At 39.3% G+C, this 27,092-nt stretch overlaps 1 protein-coding gene and 1 pseudogene across 5 annotated transcripts in view; both read right to left on the bottom strand.

Moving 5' to 3' along the window:
* LOC127449079 (choline transporter-like protein 2) overlaps nt 1-27,092 on the bottom strand; it is a 175,955-nt gene that overhangs the window by 121,072 nt on the left and 27,791 nt on the right. For 2 of the 5 annotated variants that reach the window (XM_051712227.1, XM_051712229.1), the window contains exons 16-22: nt 26,225-26,319; nt 25,765-25,868; nt 24,879-24,952; nt 24,707-24,777; nt 24,492-24,580; nt 23,670-23,754; nt 20,033-22,593 (exon numbers count right to left, since the gene is read on the bottom strand). In XM_051712227.1, coding sequence (XP_051568187.1) covers nt 22,064-22,593; nt 23,670-23,754; nt 24,492-24,580; nt 24,707-24,777; nt 24,879-24,952; nt 25,765-25,868; nt 26,225-26,319 — 1,048 coding nt within the window. In that variant the 3' untranslated portion in view covers nt 20,033-22,063. The other 3 variants (XR_007898658.1, XR_007898659.1, XM_051712230.1) reach the window with 3 other exon arrangements.
* Nucleotides 1,618-16,248, bottom strand: LOC127449537 (outer dynein arm-docking complex subunit 3-like; annotated as a pseudogene).

Raw genomic sequence — 27,092 nt, 5'->3', positions numbered from 1 at the left:
TCGCTGAGCTACCCAGGCCCCCATTGTCCAATTATTAATGTAGTCCAGAATTTCTTTAAGAGCCAAAATACAGTTAGAAAATCCAAGTCCTGGATTTTGCTACTGGTATTATTATTATTATTATTTTTAATTTATTTTTATGTATGCTTAATGGAATAGTTCACCCAAAAATGAAAATCCTGTCATTATTTGCTCACCCTCGTAATGTTGTAAACCAGTATGAAAGGAGAAATTCAGAATGTTCTGTTTGCTCTTTTTCATGCAATTATAAAAGGGGACTACAGCTTTCCAGTTCCATAAAGGACACAAAAGCAACACAAAAGAATCGTATATGTAGTTCATGTGGCTTGTGCACTATATCCCAAGTTTCTTAAGCCATAAAATAACTTTGGGTGTTTTGGGGACTGAAATTGATTTGACAACGCCAACATACTGTTATTCTACAGACATACTTTTGTTTTGTTTTTTCAAAATCCCTAACACAAAGACCAACATTTCTGACTGTAACTCCTCCTAGAGCTTTCAAGCTATGTCCACCAAACTTGGCACAGACCTTCAGACTGTTCTGACTCAGATTACTAGGACTTCTCTAACGGATCAGAATTACCGTTTTTCCACAGCAGGTGATCAAAAATCCTCAAAATCCCTTAAGGTGGTCGCACATTGGACAAGAAGTGCCACGGCGCGTCATGGCTAGGACGTTTCAAACACAGGGCACGTCGATGTGGTTCAGATGGCAGACAGTACACACAAAAGTTACCAAGGTTTTTCCCTTCTTCAAGAATGAACAACACTAAAGTAAATAATCTATGTCCTTTGATGTTTATTTGGGTCGAATTTAATGGAAAATATGCGAGTTGTGCTCCGTGGCATGGCATAAATTTGAGCAGCCTCCGGAGTCGTAGCTGGGCACCGCCAACAGACACTGAGCAGCGGCAATGGTGTGCATACCTTTATAGAAAACAATTGTTTCAAATTTTAGAATGCGTCATGTCGTCCGACAGACGCACCCGGTGTGTGACCCCCTTTAAACTTACATTAATGGTATGTTCAAACGAGCCAACGGAATGTTTGTGAATTCAAACTGCCAAATGTCAAAAAATTCTAATGTAAACAAGGCCTTTAATCTGCAGTAACTGTCTCTCACTTTCTTCTTCTTTCTTTCTTTTTATTTCTCTCTTTCTCTCTCTGTTACCTTTAAACTTTTTTTTTTTTTTAATTAGTGTTACATTTTCAGACAAAGCTTTTTCAAGCCAACATCAAAGTCAGACAAAGATCTGTCAAGCCATCAGCAAAGTTTATCTTGACAAACTGTCCCTATCTAGTTATTTTTATTTGTCATTTTTGGGTGAACTATTCCTTCAAATGTAATGCACGTTTTCGCTTAGCTTTAAAATGTGAAAGTATGCAGTAAATTAGTTCCGCTGCAGGACATTTTTCCAGTTCAGTGCCGAGATAGTATCTCTGCCTTATCTTCAACACAGGTGTTACGTGAGAATCGTGATCTTCAACAGGTGTCACGTTAAAAATCATGAGAGCTGTTTCAGCTTCCTAATACTTTTATTGCAGTAAAAAATTTATTTATTTTCACCAGCACAAATCTGCAGACAGATGACTTTTATAATTGAGATAAAAATTCCAGGAAATGCTGTGTGTACATCTGATCATATTTTTCCAAGGGACTGGATCAAATCAGAGTTTGCCCTTCCACTTTTTGATCCGAGTCTTCCTCTTGGTCTTTGTATCAGTGATCAGCTGCGAATGTTGCTTCAGGGTGGCACGTGTGATGACATCACCTTCATCATTGCCGCTTTCTTGCTCATCTGTTGACAGAAAAAACAGGTATGAGAGGTGTGTCACTTTTCTTAGCTAAAAGTATTAGTTCTCATATTATACAGTACGCTAATGGATTAACAGCATTCTTCAAAAGGAAACACAGCTCTCAGGAACCAGTAAGCCAGCCTCTTGTTCTCACAAACACATGTAAATGTGTTTGGGCCCTTAAGACCTTTAACAAACCCGTCACCACCACTTGGTAAACCAGAAGAGTGAGCTTTTAAGTGCTACACAGTGTACAGACTGAGGAATGGAACTAGATCAGAGAGCACAGGTGACTGCAGATTGAAAAGAGGGAGCTTTTGTACTGTGTGTGCTAGTAGAGAAACACAAAAACAGCATTCAAACAATTCTTGGTCAAGAGCTTCTTCAGTTCATGACCCAGTGATCATGGTCAACAAGCAAGAGCAGGTACTGGCATTTATGATTTGGAACTCAAACCTTTTATTTAGAAGGGTAGACCTGACCCAGTCTTGCAAAACACTCTGCTGTGCACTTAAATGAATGTGTGACTGTAAAAAGGTGTTTCATCATAAAAGGGGGCCAGTTTCTGGGCCTCAGGCAACTGAATGTGAATGTTGTAGTGGGGCAGTCTCCCTTACATACTGGCACGGAACTGCAGGGTGGCATAAAAACAACAACACTGTAAACAAATCGACATTAACATTTTTTGTTTCCAAGATACTTAAATATTCATTAAGGGAATAAAGTAACTTCAACAAGCCAAAACATAAAATTTGGGTTTCAGAATAACAGGAAAGTCCAACCAACATAATTAATCACTATTCCTCACACACATGCTCCTCATCTCTTCTTCCACCATCTCCTTCCTGATGGTCGCCAGATCTTTGCCCTGCAGTTCCTCCCTTAGCTGGAAGAGTTTCTGCTCAGCCTCAGACAGCAGCTGCAGCATGTGTTCTTCTGCACCTGGAGGACCCTTTATCTGCCAAAGAGCATAAAATTAATGGAGATGATTCTGATCTCTGCTTGGTTATGTATGTTGTATACTGAATGTGAAATGAACTTTATTTCCTTAAATACAAAATTCACAGATAACATCTCTGTTCACTTAATCAAGCATCACTTTTACTATTGCTCCTCCTTAGGGTTTGTAATTTAAGCAAACGCCTAACCCCAAGTATTAAAATTCGGTGTAAAACTTGCTTGTTGAGAAGAGGTCTGTTATTAAATGTTTAGACTCACAATTTTTAGCTGCCAGGTGATAAAACCCATAGGCAAAAAAAAAAAAAAACTAACATTGATGGAGGGACCAAGACAAAATGGGAGTGGGCTCTGTTGACTTGGACCAGTAAGCAACCACCTCGCAAGTCAAGCCAACATAATTAACTGGTTTGATTCATCTCACAAAATTATTTAACGTCTGAATCAACCTGACTACATTAAGTTACCCCAGCAATGCAAATTTTAAGGCTTAGATCAGGTAGAAATAGCTCCTTAAGGAAACTATTTCAGGTTACCGCTTACAGTGTAGCAAAACCTGTTTAATTGTAAGGGTCAGAGAAAGGGTGGAAGAACAATCCTCATATTACTTGAAAGTGTTGACATACATTTTCAGATGAGTGAATCGGGGCATGAGAGTAAACATTTGTATTTGTGGAGCACATGTAATTTTTTTCGATGTGATTCACTAGTACCACTGGTATGTGCTGTAGTGTATCACTGAGCTGTTGCACTCCTGCTTGGATAGAGTAAACACACATAGGATAAGTGGAATTGCAGAACCAGTGTGATAGCTAGGATTTGTGTTATGTTATTATGTAATGAGAAAATCTAATGAGAGCATGCAATCATAATAGTGGACTCACATATATGCAAGTTTTAAAATCCCAGGAGATCAGCAGTTACAAAAATACTCAAACCAGCCCATCTGGCACCAACAATAATAAAATCTAACGATCTAATCAGCCAATCATAATCAATTATCTAATAATCAGAAAATCCAAAAATAAGCAGTTTCACATAGAGACTGAAGTATTATGTCACTAGAAACATTTAGGCCGCAAACTTTTTAAATTACCAAGAACTGAAAAAAAAAAAAAAAAACAGAGAAAAAGGGTCCATTGGAAACACTACTAATGTCTTTGATACACCAGCAGCAGTGTCAGAGTTTATTGCCAGGAACAGTCAGAATGAATGTTGCATTTATATAGCACTTTTTCAGACACTACACTCAAAGCACTATACACAGTGAACAGGGGACTCTCCTCAACCTCCACCAGTATGCAGCATCCTCCTGGATGATGCAACAGCAGACATAGTGCACCAGTACACTCACCACACACTAGCTATTGGTGGTGAGGAGAGTTATAGAGTCAATTTATGGATGGGGATTATTAGGAGGCCATGATTGAGAAGGGTCAATGTGGGGAATTTGTCCAGGAAACCAGGGTTACACCCCTACTCTTTTTACAAGAAGTACCCTGGGATTTTTAATGACCACAGAGAGACCTCAGTTTAACATCTCATCCAAAGGACAGTGCCTTTTTACAGTATAGTGTCCCCATCACTATACTGGAACATTAGGACCCACACAGTGAGCACCCCTGCTGGCCTCCCTAACACCTCTTCCAGCAGCAACCTTAGTTTTCTCCAGGAGGTCTCCCATCCAGGTACTGGCCAGGCTCAACCCTGCTTAGCTTCAGTGGGAAACCAGTCTTGAGCTACAGGGTGATATGGCTGTTGACAGCCTGTTGATTGAAAGGCTTGCTGTGGACAGCTGAGTATGAAGGAACTTTAAGCATTTTCATAGTTGTGACTTAAATCAGTGTTTGCTTTTTGCATTTATGTATTCTTATTTTATTCGTATTAATTTTATTTTCACTGAGTGGTGCGGGTGGCCCGATTATGTATGTTCATATCTTGGGTGGGCTGTTATTGAAAGGTTATTGTTTATATGTGACATTTCTTCTCATTTGAAGTTCGAGAAGAGGGTGACCTGCATTCTAACTGAACCGAATGAAAGTACTTTAAGTTATGCTGTTCCATTTGTGTTATGGGGAAATGCCTCCTTTTCTTTTTGTTTCTACTCTTTAATGTTTTGTTTCTATTGGTATTGGAGTTCTACTGTTTGCTTTGACACCCAGAGACACTTGTATTTTAATTTTGGTAGCACCAGTGCTGTAATGATGAATGTGAAACACAACAGACTCTATAAAGGGAGAGCTCCTCCTTATATTAATCTTTTTTCTTTTTTCAAGTTATTGATGCGTAAATGGTTCTTAGTAATTAGAAATTATGCACCTGGAATGTAAGGGGTCTACATGGACAACTGAAAATTCTGAAAGTTTTTGCCTGGTTAAGTAAGGCAAATATAGATTTGGCTTTGTTGCAGGAAACTCACTTAAATGACAACAAGCATTTAAACCTCAAGCATAGCTGGATTGGTCAAATTTACTTTTCATCCTTTACAACGAGTAGCAGAAGAGTGGTCATCCTTGTTAATAAAAATGTCTTGGGTTAGTGATAAATCTCCTTCTCTAAAAGGCTGGCATAATATTATAAGAGAGGTTATTCCCTTGGAGTTCCTGACATGTATTGTACATTCGTCAACTGATACTTTTTATCGTGTTTGGACACCATGTCTTGACAATACTTATACACTTTTTGTAATATTTTGTGGTTTGGGATGTCATAACGTCTTCAGAGTTTACACATGGTCCATTTCATGTATCTCCCCATTCCTGTTTCCTGTCTGAATGTGTCTTTTCAATGTTTATTGAAGTTTCCTTATTTGGTGCTTTTTTCTTTTTTCATTTTTTCTTCTTTTTTTTTCTTCTTCCCAGTAAGTGTCGGACATTGTTTGAATGTTAATAAAAACATTTCTAAAAAAAAAAAAAAGTGTGGAGACTGTGAATCATAATCGAGGCAAATGATCATAGTCACATTAAACGATAATCATATGCTACACGGATGGGTTTAGCCGTTGCACACCCTCTCTGTGTTTACATCTGTGTCTCCCACAGAACGCGTTTACATACACGCCCTCCTTAGAACGTCGGCGGGAGAATACCGCGACTGGGGCCCCCCTGGGAGTTCGGGGCCCCCTGGCTTCAGCCCCGGTGAGCCCGTGCGTTAATACGCCCATGAGTGTAAGTGAACAGAACTGCTCATAACGACTCATAAAACATTTACTACGATGGTGTGAACTCCTCATTTACTATTTTCTTTACTAAGACCTGAATCAATTCGTAAATGAATTAACATTAACTTATTAGCTTTCATTTACCTTGGAGCAAATGTAGGTGTCCTTGCTGATGTTATACATGTTCATTTGGGAATGAGGACTGACACAGTTTATTCCATAGCATGCTCTTCTCAATATTTACTTAAAGAAAGTAAAAATTCCACTTTGAACTACTCAAACATACCTTACTCCCATAGACTATTATTGGAAAAAGCAAACGCTTGTCAGAGAAATAGTGCACAGCAACAATTGCTAAGATAGGATTGGTCAGAAACGCTTTTAAGGCGGGGCTTAGCGAAGGATCAATTGATAAACAATGCTGCAACGCTAGCATTTGTGCTATATGTGTACGATTATCAAAAGAGAGTATAATTTACCTTGCTTTGCACACCTGTCTCTGCAAATGTTTGTTAAACAGCTTTAATATCATGTAACGTATGAACTTTGACTCAATGATCGATATTATTTAATATAAGTGAATGTTTATCATTAACTTTGTACATCTCCCTGGGTGCTGACTTGTTTGCATGACGTCATGCACCTACATCTCAGCGAAATTGGAGTGAAGATTTCTGCATGAGTTTCCAAGTTGGAAGTCCAATATAAAGTGGCCTTCCATTGCACTTTTCCCAGTAGGAAGTTGGAAATTCCGACTTTCCGAGTTGAATGCAATGCAGTGTCCATAGTTTTCCTGAGCAACCACTGGGCTGCGCCATGATGATTCTCATTGCCAGTTTTCTGTTTCTGGTTTTGAGACGCGATGTAAAACTAATTGAAACAAGTGATCCAGATGGACAACAACAACAATTTAACTGTTACTTGGCGTAAAAATTTATTTCAGTGCCTCAGGTCAATAAAACAGTCATCTTGACTCTATGAAGTATTGGCACTATACAGCCGCATGTTTTTTTTTTCTTTTACAAATGTAATACTTTAAACATCACATTACCTGCTAAGAATACCGTATACACCGATGCGAGTGGAAACACTGGAGACCGGAAATTGAAAATAGGAGAATCGTGGAACATTTCCGCATTCAGGAAAAGGGTGGATAAGTGTTCCATTTGGGGTGATACTACACTTTGAAAAGTGTATAGTGTATTTTGTAAGTGCATAGTGAATATATTGTGCATCATTTGGGACACAGCTACAGTGTTTATGATGGCTTATGAATGGCTTACTTGTAGTTGTCTTGGATAGGAGCAATTTTATAATTTTAACACTTCAGCTTAAAAGCTTAAGAAAAGCTCCTATCCAGAATATTTGAGGAATATCATTGCAGTGCTGCCTTGCAAGCACTGTTATTCAAACTATAATAAAAAATATAAAAACTTGTTTCATCTTGACTTTTTTATAGGGTTACATGGAGTCATGTCTGTCTGTCCTCACCTGCATGTCTGTGACTCCAGTGGCCTCTTTGATGCACTTGAAAGCTTCCTTAAAGGGAGAGATAGCTTCTTCTTCCTCCCCCACTCCAGTGGCACTGTGCTGGGCCTCGCTGCTCAGCTCATCGGGGTGCACGGTTGCTCGCTGGGGCTGGTTGTGAAAAGATGGAAGTGAATTCGGAGGTGAAAATATTAACATTCCCACTGCAAAAGGGAAATATTATAGGATTTCACAACAATGAGGTTGATAGCAGTAACTTAGTGTCTTTTAATGGGTGTTTACGCAGTTAATACAAACCTGTATGCTGTTAATTTGCTGCAGAACACAAAAGGAGATTTTTTGAAGAACCTTCACACAGCTCAATTCATAGTGACTGTCAATCAAACATGTTGCCGTTAGACATGTTTTATGTATTGGAATTGAGAGATGCAGCAGAAGGGAAGATTATCAGTGAATAACGTCATGTGACTTCTGATGACATAGAATATGACACATGAGACAAATGGACTACTGGTCTAGTCCATGGTGTTTTATGGTCCTTTTTCATCACTATGAACACTCAACAGTCAGCTGTGAGAAGATTTTTCAAAGATTCTCCTTTTGTGTTCTACGGAAAATATAACAGTATACAGGTTTGGAACAACATGAGGGTGAGTAAATGTTGGCAGACATTTCACTATTTCTTTAAAGCTGCAAGAATTTTTTAAAGGTCAGTGTGTTTGATGGATAAGATGTGCTCACCCTTCTCTCCATTCGTTCTGCCTGAGCCTTCCTCTCCTCTGCCTGCTTCTTGTAGCGGAAGATATATTTTTCTCTCTTTCTGTGCTCTCTGAGCACCTCATCTTTCTGAAACTGCAGCTCAGCCTGGACACACACACACACTCATTAGTATCAGAGTTATAAATCAGAAACTGTTTGGCACACATACAGATGCAGTTTTATCGGTATAAATCTCATTGAAGTCCTCTAAAGTCTTTACCTTGGCAGCATCCTTAGACAGGTGAGCATCATTGTTCATGACCTGCAGGTCTTTGAGTTCTTGCGACCGACAGTGGATCCAGCTTAGACTGATATGTAAGACGCTCCCAAAACCTGTAAAAAACATATAAGCGACATACACTGCCTGGCCAAAAAAAAGTTGGATACTCTAATATTTAGTTGGACTGCCTTTAGCTTTGATTACGGAGCACATTCACCATGGCATTGTTTCGACAACATTATGCAACGTCACAATATTTAATTCCATCCAGAGTTGCATTAATTTTTGCCGGAGACCTTGTATTGATGACAGGAGAGTCGAATCACTCTGTAAAGTCTTCTCCAGCACATCCCAAAGACTTTCAAAGGTCAGGACTCTGTGGTGGCCAGTTCATATGTGAAAATGATTCCTCATGCTCCCTGAATCATTCTTTCACAATTTGAGCCTCATGAATCTTGGCATTGTCATCCTGGAATATGCGCGTGCCAGCAGGGGGGAAAAAATCCATTGATGGGATAACCTGGTCATTCAGTACATTCAGGTAGTCAGCTGACTTCATTTTATTGCCGCATAATGTTGCTGAGCTTAGACCTGACCAACTGAAGCAACCCCAGATCATAACACTGCCTCCAGAGGCTTGTACAGTGGGCACTATGCATGATGGGTGCCTCGCTTCATGCACTTCTCTTCTTACCCTGACGTGCCCATCACCTTGGGATAGGGTAAATCTGGACTCACCAGACCACATGACTTTTTCCACTGCTCTACAGTCCAATCTTTATGCTCCCTAGCAAACTGAAGTCGTTGTTTTCTGATTAGCCTCACTAACAAGTGGTTTTCTTGTGGCCACACAGCTGTTTAGTCCCAATCCTGTAAGTTCTCGTCGCATTGTGCGTGTGGAAATAATCGTACTTTCACCAAATGTTTTAGTGGTCTTCCGACATGGTTGTTTAAGAAATGAGAAGCTACACACTGCATCAGTTAGGGTTAAAATAATTCAAGTCAAGTGGCATTTATTGTCATTTCAACCATATACAGCTAGTACAGTACACAGTGTAATGAAACAACATTCCTCCAGGACCATGGTGCTACATAAAAACAACATGAAACAACATAAAACAAACACAGAACTACATGAGACTACACAGAACTAAAAGACCTACACATTTCTACATAAAGTCCATGTGCAAACGTGTGCAAACAGTACAAGACGGTACAATAATTGCTGAAACAGGACAATAGGCACAGTAAGAGACCAGTACACAGTTCTAGTGTGAAAGTGTCAGATGAAACAGGTAGTGCAAAAAGATATTACAATATAACAGAAAATGCTGTGAATGTAAACATAACATAATATGACATAGTATTCAGCAGATAAGCTTATACTATACGTATATGGACATAGCAAATGGAGTCGGATGGTGTTCAGTTGAGTGTGTGTGTGTGTGTGTGTGTGTGTGTGTTGTCAGTCCAGTCTCTGATTGTTGAGGAGTCTGATGGCTTGGGGGAAGTAACTGTTACGCACTCTGTCCGTGAGGGCCCGAATGCTTCGGTACCTTTTGCCAGATGGCAGGAGGGTGAAGAGTTTGTGTGAGGGGTGCCTGGGGTCATCCACAATGCTGGTGGCTTTGCGGATGCAGCGTGTGGTGTAAATGTCTATGATGGAGGGAAGAGAGACCCTGATGATCTTCTCAGCTGTCCTCACTGTCCTTTGCAGGGTCTTGCGATCCTAAACAGTGAAATTTCCAAACCAGGCAGTTATGCAGCTGCTCAGGATGCTCTCGATAGTCCCTCTGTAGAATGTGGTGAGGATTGGAGGTGGGAGATGAGCTTTTCTCAGCCTTCGCAGAAAGTAGAGATGAGAATTGTTGCCAGCTGAAACATATTAATCACTGCAATAATGATTCAATCATAGGCTCTATAGTTTATTCTGCTTATGATTTGTTTTTTTTGTTTGTTTTTTTTATCCAAAACATAATTTCTAGTTTTTTTCTTTTAATTTTGGGGGGGAGATATGACCTGAAAAATTGTTCATGAGATTCACCTGTTTTCACCCAAAGTGCCCAGAAAAATCTCTCTCTCTTTTGTTTAATTTATCTAAAATATCAGCATGCCTTCTCTTCCTCTCGTTTCTAAGCATTAGGTAGATGGCCTCTGCTCTCTGGCTTTATGGTCTGGTACTGAAGCTTCAGGTCCTCTATATGGCACCGGTGTGTCTGAGTGGTGTGATTCAGAGCATTAAGCTTCTTCATTTTATCACACACATTATGATCCATCACCGTACAAGCTGCCTGCAGAACAAAGAGTTTGGTGAACAATAAGGAGAGTGTAATGGAAATCCCTACAGATGATTCTGTAACTATGGGCTCTGTGGTGTTCCAGCAGTGGAAAAAAGGCTGAAAAATTTTACAGGTTTTTATTTCGTTTTATTAATAGTAGATTACTGTGTGAATTTCCTGTGGAAAATAATGGGCTATGAAAGTAATGATTAGATGGATGGATGGTTGGATGGATGGATGCATGCTTGCCCCTAGTACAGAAACCCCCATGCGGAAATGTCCTAGAATAGAGGTAAAAAAAAAAAAGTTAATTTACCCTCACCTTCCCAGACATGTTCGCTTTCTCCATCTCATGGCTCTGGAAAGCCTCTTTGATGACTTGTTCATCTCAGTGGACATCAATATCATGATCAAATTACACATCACTGGATTTTTTGCCTATATCTTAAATGATATGTTTCATCTTCAGATTGAATGTGTATGTTTATAAAGTGTGACATACAGCAAGGGTCTCGGCCAGTTTCTTGTGCAAGTTTTTATTTTCTTGTCTCAGCTGTAGGATGGTTCCTCTGTTTTTCTTGATGGCAGATTGCGAGTTTTCAAAGTATGAACTTCTGTCTCCCTCTAGTGGACAGCCAAAAAAAAAAAAAAAACAACCACAAACTGACCATTTAAAGGGATAGTTCACCCAAAAATGACCACTCTCTCATCATCGTTTCTGAATATATGGATTTAACCAGTGGAGTTGTGTGTATTAATCTTATGCTGCCTTTATATGCTTTTTGGACCTTCAAAATTCTGATCACCATTCACTTGTATTGTATGGACCTACAGAGCTGCAATATTCTTCTAATATTCTTGTGAGTGGCATGTGCCACTGGAAGCTGTGGCACATGCCATTGATTTAGTGGCACTGACACATGCCGCTGCATTTTGATACCGTCAGTTATTCCATTTTGGAACACGTTCGTCTAAGAGACACTTGAGAAGTCAGCAGCACATACACAAAACTTTACTGTGCTGTAAAAATAATTTAGAAAATGAAAGGTAAGTGACTTGTTTGAAGTTGCTATTGTCGGTGTTGTTTTAATTAATCAGACTAGCTATTAGCTAATGAAAGAAGTATCGCTGGATAATAGTGAACCCATGTGATTGATGCAGGGGTGGATTTTGGCAAGGGCGACATGGACAGCTGCAAGGGCGGCATCATGCCAGGTGCAGAACGAGGCGCCCACACAAACAAGTGATGGCTGGTGGACTTCAGGGTGGGGCGCCCACTTGTTTGTGTGTGGCCCAGGGTGCCATACAAGCTAGAACCGCTACTGGATTGATGCATCCAGAATTTATTTAAAATCATTCTTAACACCGTTTCAAAGCTTGTCATGCTCCCATCATTTTTTCCAGGTGGAGAAAACAGATTCAAAAATACCTCCCCTTGAAACTTATTGTGTTTGATAGTATATAGCTAAACATTTTTATATTGTAAATTTAAAGTTACCTCTTTATTCTTGATTTATTCTTAAAGTGACCTTAAACCTGAAGACACTATGGATGTTCTTCCTTGACATATCAGTCAGCATGAGAGCCCTGAGCCTGGCTAGGGACCACTTCATTTTGTGGTAAGTGTAAAATACTGAGGTGCTACAAAGTGGTTTGAAATGTATGCTGTGTAGTTTAGTCTGGCTCTTATTGGAAGTCTATTGCACATTCTCTTGCATGTTCATGTAAAAGCAGGTAAATGTTAATTAACTAATTATCTAATGTGTATCATTAATGCATTAAATCTATAAAGGAGATCAGCAGATACAGAAATACTCAAACCAGCCCGTCTGGCACAAACAATCATCCATGCAATTATCTAATCAGCCAATCATGTGGCAGCAGTGCAGTGCATAAAATCATGCAGATACGGGTCAGGAGCTTCAGTTAATGTTCACATCAACCAACAGAATGGGGAAAAAATGTGTTCTCAGTGATTTGGACCGTGGCATGATTGTTGGTGCCAGACGGGCTGGTTTGAGTATGTTTGTAACTGCTGATCTCCTGGGATTTTCACACACAACAGTCTCTAGAATTTACTCAGAATGGTGCCAAAAACAAAAAACATCCAGTGAGGGGCAGTTCTGTGGATGGAAATGCCTTGTTGATGAGAGAGGTCAACAGAGAATGGTCAGACTGGTTCGAACTGACAAAGTCTACAGTAACTCAGATAACTGCTCTGTACAATTGTGGTGAGAACAATATCATCTCAGAATGATATTCTGAGATGCGGGTTGGCGCTGTTTTGGTGGCACGAGGGCGACCTACACAATATTAGGCAGGTGGTTTTAATGTTGTGGCTGATCGGTGTATATATATATATATATATACACTGGTAGCCAAAAGTTTGGAATAATGTACAAATTTTGCTCTTATGGAAAGAAATTGTTACTTTTATTCACCAAAGTGGCATTCAGCTGATCACATTGTATAGTCAAGACATTAATAACGTGAAAAATTACTATTACAATTTGAACTTCTTAAACTACATCAAAGAGTTCTCATCAAAAAATCCTCCACGTGCAGCAATGACAGCTTTGCAGATCCTTGGCATTCTAGCTGTCAATTTGTCCAGATACTCAGGTGACATTTCACCCCACCCTTCCTGTACACTAAAAAAAAAAATCCTGTTAAATTTTCTGTAAAAAAAACTGGCAGCTCTGGTTGCTAGAAATTGTCCGTAAAAAATACGGTAACCACGCTTCAGGCTTTACGGGATGTCATTTATATGCCTGTATATTTTACGGTGCATTACCGTCGATTATATTTTTAAATAATAACTTGATATATTAACTTTCTGAAACTGTAAAAAATCTGCTTTTTACTTTATAAGGTATTGTTTATCACTGTAGTAATTACAAAAGGGCACATGATGACATGAAGTTCATCAGTTCACCCTTCCTGGAGCAATGACCAATAAACATGTAGAGACAGTGCTCAGTGTCACTCACATAAACACTAAACACCATCAGGCGGCTCACTAATAGCCGGTCAGAATTAAATTTTGACTTGTGAGGTTGCCAGATTTCTATAGCTGAAATCTCCCAATCAGATCTGGACACTCGTACAGTTTGCATATATTCTGGCAGGGTGACACTTTAGTCACGCAATCTGGCAAACTTGAGCGCGCGAGCTCTCTCTCTCCACTGCGAAAAAAAGACACCGGTTTTTTGAAAACACTGTAAAACAGGTATGTCTGAGTTTGCGATGTGTTGACCTAGTGACACTTCCTAGTGTTCACATGAAACTTACGCCACAAGTTTTCAAATGTGTCACACACTTTCAAACATGGTCAAGTAGTAGTAAAAATGCGTGTCTGCAGTGGGAGAGCGATCTATTTTAAGATCTATTCATCTTAAAATACAATAACAGAGGGTAACAGGTGCATATTATGGCCATGTGTCCTAAGGGTCAATGAAGTGATGCTCATTTTTGTCCTGATCTATTAAATTAAAAATACATTAAAAAAAAATAAAAAAAAATGCAATTCACACAAACCATTTACTTGAACCTCTTGTATGACGAGTATATTTTCAATTTCTGAATATAAAGTCATATTGATATTTTTTCTGGGGCTTAAAATAAAAAGTGATGTGGTGTCCAAAAAAAAAAAATTTGTTGGCATGTCTAGTGCAGAATAATATTTTATTGTTATTTCTTAAAAAAAAAAAAAAAAACAGTGAAGGGGGCCTGGGTAGCTCAGTGAGTAAAGATGCTGACTACCACACCTGGACTCTCAAGTTCAAATCCAGGGTGTGCTGAGTGACTCCAGCCAGGTCTCCTAAGCAACCAAATTGGCCTGGTTGCTAGGGAAGGTAGAGTCACATGGGGTAACCTCCTCGTGGTCGCTATAATGTGGTTCACTCTTGATGGGGGTGTGCAGAGTTGTTCATGGATGCCGTGGAGAATAGCGTCATGAACATAAGCTGAGACTCGGAGACGACCTCCGTGGTCATGAACATGGGCAGGGACTTGGAAACGGAAGCCTTTCTCCTCCTCTTCCTCCGGGAGGCCAAAGTTGGCGGTGCAGGCTCTGGGACGGACGAGGCTGGCAATGCAGGCTCCGGGACGGATGAGGCTTCCAGCTCGTTGGCAGGCATGGCCGTCGGCTCTGCGGCCGTGGCAGGCAAGAGCACTGAAAATTTGTGGGAAAGGGTTTTCGTGGCCCTACGCACCGATATCAGTGGCAGATAATTCAACTTGGAGACAAGGGTCATGAAGGACCTCAAGGCCGGGGCCGCGGAAGGCAAGATTATGACATGGCATGGAACCAACTCAGACTTGACTGGAACATGGAGTGGAGTAGGCAGAGGTGTTACTGTGACCTGGCTTGGAGCAGGCTGTGACGTTGCTGAGACATGGCATGGAGCAGGCTGAGGCATTTCTGAGACGTGGCATGGAGCAGGCTGAGGCATGGCTGTGACATGGCATGGAGCAGGCTGAGGTTTAACTGTGACATGGCATGGAGCAGGCATGAGGTGTCGCTGTGACATGGCATGGAGCAGGCTGAGGCACGGCTGTGACATGGCATGGAGCAGGCTGAGGCGCGGCTGTGACATGGCATGGAGCAGGCTGAGGCGCGGCTGTGACATGGCATGGAGCAGGCTGAGGCGCGGCTGTGACATGGCATGGAGCAGGCTGAGGCGCGGCTGTGACATGGCATGGAGCAGGCTGAGGCGCGGCTGTGACATGGCATGGAGCAGGCTGAGGCGCGGCTGTGACATGGCATGGAGCAGGCTGAGGCGCGGCTGTGACATGGCATGGAGCAGGCTGAGGCGCGGCTGTGACATGGCATGGAGCAGGCTGAGGCGTGGCTGTGACATGGCATGGAGCAGGCTGAGGCGTGGCTGTGACATGGCATGGAGCAGGCTGAGGCGTGGCTGTGACATGGCATGGAGCAGGCTGAGGCGTGGCTGTGACATGGCATGGAGCAGGCTGAGGTGTGGCTGTGACATGGCATGGAGTATTACCTTGATGAAGAGAATGCAGTTGATCTCCGGTGTCTTTGCCTCCTACTGGATGTTCAAACACAGCACGAAATCATTGGAGGAAGTAACAGAACGAAGGGAATGTTGTTCTGTCGCCGTTCCACACCGCTGCAATCCAGTCTAATGGCTTACAGGTAAGCAGCGAACAAACAAAGGAAATGTGGCTCTCATTAGTGGGATATAGTGTGAGTTGTTGACAAACCGAGAACATTGGAGCAGAAATCCCTTACATTTAGCTGGTGATCCATTGAATTTCTCAGGAAAGGCAAGGCGTGGGTTAGTGGTGAATGTGATAGGTGAGGCCGGGTAAGCTGCTGGATTGGATGAAGAGGCTGAAGGGTTTGGTGTTGGTAAACAGAGGTTTTGCAAAGTTTTAACAAGCTCCTCTGTTAACGATGACAGCCGGTCAAGCTGTTGATGGTGTACGGCCAATACATCCGCTTGTGCTGAGACCTCGGTGGGGAGTTGCATAAAAGCCACTGGATCGGTTTGTGGCGAAGTCTTCAGTAATGCTGAGTCATCAGAGTTGAGATCCATGTGCAGCTTTAATAATGATAAACGTCGTAATACAGACAGGCAGGGTCAATCACCAGCAACAGTAATAACAAAGGCAATCCAGAGTGGTAGAAAATAAACAGACAAGTGGTCAGGGCAGGCGGCAGACAATCACAGGTTATTTCCAGGTAAACAAGGCAGTAGTAGTAGGCAGGCAACAATGGGTCAAAACAGGGTAAACAGTCCAGGATCATACACAGATAATTCAAAAACTCAGAGAATGCTTAGAAATGTCAGCCAGGGCAAAACAAGACTTTGCAATGAAAGAGGGTGAGTGTGAGTCTTAAATAGCTGAGTAGATTGGAAACAGGTGAACAGGTAATCATTGCCAGGTATGGGGATTATGGGAAATGGAGTCCAGAGAGTTAAAGTCATTCCCCAGGTGATGGAGCCCTCCCGGTGGTGAGTGGGAGGAACAACAAAGGCGGAAATCATGACATCTATTAAAATAAATGGGAGAAATTGGAATGCCCATCAGTCAACGGATATAGAAAGGAAGATGCTTAAAAAACATCTGATATTTATTTTGACATGTTTATGAAAAGGCACATTTTATTAATGTGGTCCCTGAAAAAAATTCTTGATATTTTCGACTCAAAAATGCGTATTTATTAAAAAAAAATTCCTTGAACATTTTGTTTGAAAACTTTTGGAAATGAATTAAATCAATGAGTTGCTTATACTCTCATGTATTCAAGCTGCAAAGAAAGTATTATACTTTTTACTTAATGGTTACACCACATAACAATTTGAAAGTGATTTTTTTTTTGTTTTTTGAAAATGCTATAAATGTTTTTCAAAATGTATGAAACCAAATTGGACAAAGATTACATTTCTGAGCATTTAACATAAGTGTTTTAAACTAGATTTTTAAAAGGTTTATCATTTTAATTTTAGGTGTAATTTGTAAATGACCCATAAGCAACATTACACACACACACACACACACACATTTATATATATATATATATATATAATACTGTTGATCATGATTATCTTATGTTTGTTCAGAATGTAAGAATGCATTATGAACATTCATAATCCTAACCATATAGAGCCTTTAAGGCTGAGTAGCCTGTCAGGAACAACTCGGGGTACAATCTTGCCAGCTCTCTGCGGGGGTGGGGTGGCTCGATTTGGGGCACCTTTCTCACATCACAATCTTCAGGGGTGAGGTGACACGATTTGGGGCACCTTTCTCCCATCGCGAGCCAGGGGCGAGGCAGCACAGTTCGGGGCACCTTTTCCCCATCATAATCTTGTGAGCTCTGTGGGGGGCGGCTAATCAGGTACCTTGTCATGCCACCCCAGAGAGCATTGCCGCCCTAGGCGGCTGCCTATATCGCCTATGCCATGATCCGCCACTTGGAACGTACCACAACTTCTAGTGGTACATGCCACTCACAAGCGGATATGCCACCGGATGTGCCACATCATTCAGCGGCATGTGCCAGAGGCACTAAAACGTAGCCTAATATGCCATACCACTAAATGTTAATACCCCTTCTCGAAATTTGATCATGGGCATGGCTCTTTATGCCCTCTGAGATAAATGTACTAGACATTTTTATGAATATTGATTATTCTAAAGTTTATTGTAGAATTTCTGTCTTTTCTATCGCCGTACCCACCGCAGGGCAGGCTCATATGTTTCTGAAACCCGTTGCTTGGTAACTGAACCACGTTGTGTACTTATTGGCAGGCGAAAGATTGAGTCATGAATATGAAGTAAGTACGTAAAATACGTGAAGGCAGTGCAACGTCGTGCACAACCTAATTAATATTAATGAGCTTCACGGCTCTCACGTCACCCTATACACTCTGCCAACAAACAATGCAACAAATAAAAACACGACACGTTTGAAAGCATTGACAAACACTGCTGAAACATTTATTGTCTTTTATCAAAATGAATAGCTTCCATGTATTCCATATATCTTTAAGGACTTTAACCATCCACGTTATCGGATATAAAAATGAGTAAACATTAATGTGATGAAACTTCACAGTATCAAACGCTTGGATAATGCATTCATAGTCATCCTTTAACATTATTTTTTATTTTATTTTATTATTTTTATTTATGCATCACTTAGAACAGAGCTCTTCAATGAGAAAAAAGTTAATAAAATTATTATATACACACACACACACACACACACACACACACACACACACACACACACACCAACACACACACAGTATATATACTTGGGGAGTAACAGAATACATGTAATGGGATTACGTATTTAAAATACAAAATATAAGTAACTGTATTCCACTACAGTTACAATTTAAATCATTGGTAATTAGAATACAGTTACATTCAAAAAGTATTTTGATTACTGAAGAGATTACTTTGCATTTTATTGTCAGTTGTTTCATTTAATATTTAGTCCTTTCAGATGGAAAACATTTATACATATAAATGATGCGATCCAAAGTGCATTTGAACAGCGGTGAAACACTTTCTTCTGATGTGTTACATTCATACGAGCAGACAGAGAAGTAAGTTTGAAGCAGAAGAAATAGAAATAAACCTTGTGTAAATTGTCAGCTTTATGCTAAGCTAAAATGCTATTTCTAGCCATTTTACATGCACATGTTACCAGGCACAATCATATTTGTTTATGATGAAAATTCACGTTGGATCATAATTTCTTTTTTTTCTAGTAAGACCTTTGATATTAGGGCAAAAATCATACTCTTGAGGATAATTTTTGTATTGTTTTCCTGTAAAAAATATCTAAAAATCCTTAAAACAAGTTCAATTGGATTTATCTTGTTTTAGAAACAACACTGCATTAGATATTTAGGTTTTTCAGAGAATGTATTTTTAACGTGTATTTTGTCTTACTGTACTGGCAGAGTTTTTATAGTCAAAACAAGTGAAAAAAATCTACCAGTGCTGAACAAGTAATCCAAAGTATTTAGAATACATTACTGACCTTGAGTAATCTAATGGAATACGTTACAAATTACATTTTACAGCATGTATTCTGTAATCTGTAGTGGAATACATTTCAAAAGTAACCCTCTCAACCCTATATATACCTTTAAATGCACTGCATGTCACTCTATTTGGTTAAACGTGTCTAAAAAAGGCGCACTTGCCAAATAAAGCATTTTATATACAAAGTACAACACAAAATACATGATAATCTCAATGTAATAAGCAAACAACAAAATATATTGATAATACTTTTTAGACCTTATTCACGCCAGCGCCATCTTTAATTTTTAATGGGAATGACAAAGAGGCTGTGAGGGATAGACTAACAGTCTCTTCAATTGGCTGTACTGCAGTTTAAAGTGTTTTTGGATCGTTCCATGGACAAAACATTGGAAAAAAACAACAAGTATACAAAGAACTCTAGAAAACACAAGTTGTGGGAAATCAGATGTGATTTAGGAGCTTTATACCGTTCGTGCCATTAAAAAGACTATCCCTCACAGCCTTGTTGTCATTCCATTAACAATCAAAGATGGCGCTAGCGTAAATAAGGTCTATTGTAATGTTTTCTATGACACATAACTGCCATTAAATGATCAGTGCAAGTTTGACAGATACATAGAGATGATCTCTTTCTATGTCTGTACAATTCTTTCTATTTTTCAATCAATCTTCTCTTTTTTTTTCAGTCTACTGTTTTTGTCTCCTCATTAGACTTCTTGAGGATGGTCAGCAGTCTCTCTGGCATGAAGTAGGGTCTGTCCGCTGTGCCATTATTGCGTTCAAGATCCTCCACTATTCAATTTGAGACAACACACAACAACAGTATGATTTGTATGCATATGTAGTGTCTACTGGCCCCCCAAAATTTAGACACTTAAGCCACACTTAATAATATATGAATTTCATTGCATTAGATACAAAATATCTAGGTGTGCAAACAGGCTTACTTTTTGGTGTTTAAAATACATAATATGAAACATTAGCCAAGAAATAAATAACAGCAGGAGTAGCAACAAAGAGAGTTCAATTTATTAAAGCACTGGGAGATTACATTAACAACATGCAAAGACTGAGAAAAGTGAAGCACAGAGGTAGAAAAAGAGGCAATAGAGAGGCAAATAGAGACAAATATCAGGCATTGAAAAGGTTGCAATCTGTCAATACAATACCTGTCATAGCAGACCAATATATAGTATAAGAGCAGTACATTTTGTTTCTTTGATTGTTTTGTTTTGAAGCCAACTTACTTTTAGTGCAGCTTTCTTTTTTCTTTTTCTTTTTATTTATTTTTTTTATCTCCACCATAAAAGTCACATCAGGAAACACATTTTTCAGATATATGTGCACAAATTCTTACAAAATGACATTGTTTGGTCTTGGCTTTCATCACTGTAAACAGGATTTTTTTCTGTCGTTGCTGTAAACATAGCGATACTGCGAAATCTTTTTGCATTCTTCAATATGATTAAGACATTGATTAAGCAACAATAATTAGGCACAAGTCGAGCACCTACATTACACTTTTACACATCCTTATATAAAAACTTTCTATATAAAACACAAACACTGTCACATTCTACAAGTGGTTTGTAGGCATATCTAATGGGGTTTAGTTCCACTTAACCAAATTTCATCCATCCAAGCAGCTCATACTGGGTCTCATTTGCTAATCATTTGTACACACACATTTGTGCGTAAAACCAAAATCATGATTCATCAATAAGTCGCACTTAAATTTAGGATATTTTTAGAATTTAAACCACATGTACAATATCTATCTATCTATCTATCTATCTATCTATCTATCTATCTATATATAAGATCTTGCTGCGTGTTCTCTAAGTCAAGAGTGCAACTTTAGAGAGCATAAGGATACGTTCGCAGAGAGTGATGAATTGCTGCACAGGAAAGGTTGTGCGGAAAGCCCTTATATGGAGATTGTTTGGGCGTGTATTATGCTAATTATTAAACTTCATTTAGAAAAATCCAGATTCATCTACTGTAAATTAAAATGAGAGAAACAAATTTATGTGCATACACATCTTTTGTGAACAGTGTGGGTGTAATCTGATTACAAAGTAATTAATTACTGTAGGCTAATTAATTTAATGGATTACATTTTACATTTTTGTAATCTGATTACAGTTACTGGCTTTAATTAGGGTTATACATACATTTCAAAAATAATATTTATGTAAATTTAAAAAATGAATTATGTTCATATATACGTCTGTTTGCGTTTCTGTAACATTAACGTATGCCCCCTAACAAGTCATTATAAGGGAGAAACACGTGCTTTGTAATGACTAGTATGTAACAAGAAGGAAATATTGACATTTTGAATCTGTTGAGCAGAAAAGTGTTGTAGAAAGTAACTTACAAGTAAAGTAATTAGTAATGTGATTCCATTTTCCTACGAAGTAATTGCAAAGTAATCCAATTACAATTTTAGAGAAGTTGTTTGTGATTTGTAGTGTATTACTTTTTTTGAGTAACTTAACACTGTATCCAGTGAAAATTTCGCACGAGAAGCTTTTCTGCGCACAAAGTGAAAACGACACTATTATTGTGAACGAGACCCACTGTGAGTAAACGCCAGTCGCTGTTCTATTTAAGAGTCATGCCATCCATTATGAGGAGCGATGATTTAGTTATTAAGAGCAAGAAAGTTCTCAAAATCTCATCTGACTGTTTGAGTAAACATTACGACTCAAATGAAGGGAGGTCCTTTCCAATGTATACTAATGGCTTCCCAAAGCCACAAAAGTGCAACAGTTCCCAACATAATGAAACCAACTGGCTTTTCTGAAACATTTAACAACTTCACTGATCTTTGTACAGCTACTCCTGAGGGGTCAGCAGAGTCTCACTCTCCTGAGGTCCATTTTCTTGAGGCTTTGGTTCCTCTGGTTCCTGTTCTTGTAGGTTTTCCACCTGTGGTTGTGATTCTGCTTGTGGTTGGGCCACCTGCTCATCGTTGTCATCAGCGTCCACTTCCTGTGGTCCATTTTGATGTGGGACCACTTGTGGCGGGTTGGGCTCTTGTGTTTGGGTTGTAACCGGTTCTTCAGGTTTCTCCTCTGCAGCTGCAAGCGCCTCTAGATGTTGTGCTTCTTGGGGTGGTTCTTCAGTGTGGGTCTCCTGATTTAGCGGCATCTCTTCTTCTTGGCCCTGCTTTAAAATGACCTGCTGTTTGAGCTGTACCTCTCCATTCTCCTGCAGTGGGACTTCCTCCTCAGCTTGTACCTGTACGACAGGTGAGGCATGGTCTGGTTCCTCTGTGCTTTTTTCAATAGACAAAATCTTGTGCAGCTCAGGGGACATGAAAAATGGCTTGTCGGAGGAGCCGTCATTTCTTTCCAAGTCCTCGCCTTGAGTTTGTGACCATTATTGTTTTAAAATGTTAGTGTTTTGAGAGAGCATGTAGCAGAAAGGACGACAAGAACACATGATTGGTTGGAATCATGTTGAAGAGAGAGAGAGAGAAAGACAGGAAAAATGGTTAGACACAAAGCAAAAGCCCCTGCAAGCATTTAAGGTATGCAAATAGGTCATAGAGCACAGCGGAAGTGTTTCTGAAGAAAAAATCCCATTCATTTTTGTCATAGAAAAATCGAATTTTGCGAATCAAATTGTTCAACGATGATATCTGTAGAAGCCTCAAGTCAGTGTGGTTTCAACTCGATTAAAAAAAAACATATTTTATTGCTGAATTCCTGGTAAAGAACTACACTACCCATAATCCTAAAGAGTGATCCACCAATCAGAGAATTTGCTGTTACCATGGAAATGTAAATCTCCCTGAAAGAGCCCAGCAGTGACCGCCCACTCCCGTCACAAATGACATAATCAAGTCAGACTCCTTACCCTCTCAAACAACTTTGTTTGAGATTTTGTATATGTTGTAATATTTTCCTATAAACTTAGTAGTTAATTACTTCATAAAAGACGTTAAGTACACATTCTTGTACCTTTGCTTTTTTTCAAAAAATTTGAAATACTTATTTGCTTTGAATCAAAGGTTGTAAAGATGTGATTCATTTTAGAGCTTGTTGGTTTGGTTCATGGCATAGCACTCTTTACTGAAGACATTTTTGAAATGCTGATGGACAAAATTAGTGGAACAAAATCCCAGGCTGCTGAAAAAGTGGGCAATCACTGTTGCGCTCAGTTGCATTAGAGGAAAGAACAACAGTTAAAAGATAGCAAAAAGAGCAAGTCTGAGCACTGGAAATATATTTAGCTGATGATGACCACAAAAAATAACAAATGTCTGTGAAACGTATCATCCAACACTAGAGACTAGGTACAATAAAAATCTAAACACAACAGCAGCTATTTACCAGAATCCTTGTTCTTTTCACAGCCAAAACATTGACAACTTGTTAGACAGATTTGTTCATTACCTATTTATCTTGTGAAATAAATAAAGCTGCTTCACACTTACAGAAACAGAGGAAGAGTGTGTCCACACACATGGCGTATACACTGAAGAAGCCATGGGCAATCAGATAGGCGCCAAACACCACCGTCTGCGAACAGGGGGATACAATAATAGCACAGTCTGCACATGGAAAAACTGGCAATGCTGGACTAGTTAAAGGGATAGTTCACGCAAAAATGAAAATTCGCTCATGATTTTCTCACCCTCATGCCATACCAGATGTGCACAAATTAAGATTTTTAGAATAACATCTCTGCTCTGTAGATCCATTAAATTCAAGTGAATGGTGGCCAGAACTTTGAAGGTCCAAAAAGCACTCCATATGACTCCAGTGTTTGAATCCATATCTTCAGAAGCGATAAGTGTGGGTGAGAAACAGATCAATATTTAAGTCCTTTTTTACTATCAATCTCCACTTTCACTTTCACATTCTTCTTCTTTTGTTTTTGCCGATTCACATTCTTTGTGCATATCGCCACCTACTGGGCAGGGAGGAGAATTTATAGTAAAAAGGACTTAAATATTAATCTGTTTCTCACCCACACCTATCATATCGCTTCAGAAGACATGGTTTAAACACTGGAGTCATATGGATCACTTTTACAGTGCCTTTACGTGCTTTTTGGAGCTTTACAAATTTGGTACCCATTCACTGGCATTGTATGGACCTACAGAGCTCCAATATTCTTCTAAAACTCTTAATTTGCGTTCAACAGAAGAAAGAAAGTCATACACATCTGGGATGGCATGAGGGTGATTAAATTATGAGAGAATTTTTGTTTTTGGGTGAAATATCCCTTTAAGCTTCCAGTTCTGTTTACTCACCAATATAGGCACCCAGTAATAGTTAAGGTTTGGAGCAGCTTCCTCCACTATCTTAACCTTCCCCGTGAAAAAGAAGAAGGAACAAATTCCTGAGAAGAGGAAGAGAAAAATGTTAGTGCATAATGTTTCACACAACAGAGCTGGAATGTAGAAAGGCATTTCCACCCAAACAACTTGTGGATTCACGTCGAACCTACGTCAGTCTGATCACTCACCCACAATTCCAACGATGAGAAGTTTGCCCAAAAATAAGAGGAAGTCCGTAACCTTGTCAAGGACTGCCACACTTTGGTAGAGAAAAAGTTAGGGTTTTAATAATAAAGTATGTCTGCTCATTCATACAATAAAAAAGGACAGTTCAAATATTTAAACCCAGCAAGCACTTACCGAACTATGTTCCTCATCAGGAGAAAGAATGCGTCTCTGGCAGACGTACAGAAATTTTTGCCATATATTGCCACCTGACAAGACAAAAATCCTAATTAAAGTTGAGCTTTGGTTAAACAGTGGCTACACCACTAAAATTGGCACTACTAATGCTCCTTTGTCACAAAGAATTCACACATGCTGCTTTCCCGATGCTGGTGCTCATGCCGGTGTTTAGCCTGCGTTACAACCGATTTGAGCGAATTATGACATAAATGACTACATTACTGCATTATATGCCCACAAATACACATGGCGCATTACAGTCTTTTTTAACAAATCTTACAAGATTTAAGAACACATTTTGAAATTCAAAGTCAACTAATTCAGCATCTTTATGCCATAACAAGCTGCATTTGATGCGATGGCATATGTTATATAAGTATGTAGCCATTACAATTATGGCAAACTATTCATACATATGGTATTTTTAAAATGAAATAATCTTATTTTAAACTGATGGGGAAAATAAATGGCTAGTGCCACTGTGCAACGCAAAATACATGGGAACAAGATGTCCTTCAACTGAACTTGTGTCGCATCGGATATTTCTAGAAAGCTTTGTAGGCTATAAAAGGTGCAATCTAGTTTTTATTTTTTTTTTATTTATTTTTTTTGCTCAGCCTTGCCAGATCATGTTGTGGACATGATCTTGCTCAGTGGCCTTTGACACAAGTGCATCCTGGATTGCAACCAGCAGGGGGCAGTGTGGAGCCGATTTTTTTCCAGCACTGCTTTTCTGCTGTGGAAATGCAGAATGGTTCCAGATTAGGCACCAGCACCTTATCCGTGGAGAAGCGGCAACAAGGTCAAAAGGTCATCAAAAGGAAAATGACAATGCATGTACCATGATATAGGCATTTCTGTTAAGGAACTTGATGAATTTTTCCAGGCACCAGAAGCAGCATTTTAAACAGCTGAGCAGGAATTTTGCAAACTTGTTCTGGGCACCTGGAGAGAGAAAATCTAAATTATCAATCAAGTCTTAAAAGAATATAGCACACAGGGTACATACCATAAACAAACATACTGTAATGCCATATGAAAATATTAGAACATCTTCAATTTTTGGTGTTTTAAACATATTTCAGAAGTCAATCATTGCACAATATTTGAACACAAAACAGGTGAGCTGAGCTGATCCAATTAACGATTTATGTTTTTATTGTTTTGGTAATGTTAAAAACTATCTAAATTGTATTAATGACATGTTACTTTTTAATTATAGGGTACTGTTTGTAGAGTTTTGTAAAAAAATTTGAAAGAGCTTGAATGGTGAATGATGAAGAAAGACAAAGCACTGAAACCTTTCAACTTTTGATCCAGATACTCCAATATGACCCTGATAACCTGAACGATGGCGAGAATGAGACACCCAAATGCCAGAGAGCCAGTGTGATACCTGAAGAAAAGATGAAAGAGAGTGCATCCATAAATTCAATCTATTATAAAAATGCATTTTTTATGTTCATAAACAAAAAGAAATGGCCATAGAGAGTGGTTAAAGGAATAGTTCACCCAAAAATGATCATTTTACTCACTCTCATGCCATCCCAGATGTGTATGACTTTCTTTCTTCTGCAGAACACAAATAAAGATTCTTAGAAGAATATCTCAGCTCTCTTCATCCTCACAATGCAAGTGAATGGTGATCAGGTTCAAAAATGACATAGAGACAGCATAAAAGTAATCCATATATTCAATCCATGTCTTCAGAAGCGATATGATAGGTGTTGGTGAGAAACAGATCAATATTTAAGTCCTTTTTTACTATCAATCTCCACCTTTGACCAGCCTTAACCAGTAGGTGACTGAATGTGAAAGTGAAAGTGTAGATGTACAGTTAAAAAATGACTTAAATATTGATCTGTTTCTAACCCATACCTATCATATCGCTTCAGAAGATATGGATTTAACCACTGGAGTCTTATGGATTACTTTTATACTGCCTTTTGGACCTTCAGAGTTCTGGTCACCATTCACTTGAATAGTGAGGACCAACAGAGCTGAAATATTCTTTTAAAAATCATTTTTTGTGTTTTGCAGAAGAAAGGAAGTCATACACATCTGGGATGGCATGAGGGTGAGTAAATGATGAGAGAATTTTCATTTTTGGGTGAACTATCCCTTTAAGAGGACAAGGCAGTGGTCAAACATGAAAATTAAAAGTGTTCC

Source organism: Myxocyprinus asiaticus, chromosome 12 (genome assembly GCF_019703515.2).
Source record: "Myxocyprinus asiaticus isolate MX2 ecotype Aquarium Trade chromosome 12, UBuf_Myxa_2, whole genome shotgun sequence".
In the NCBI taxonomy this organism is placed as follows: Eukaryota; Metazoa; Chordata; class Actinopteri; order Cypriniformes; family Catostomidae; genus Myxocyprinus; species Myxocyprinus asiaticus.
This window is presented reverse-complemented; position numbering and strand designations above follow the sequence as displayed.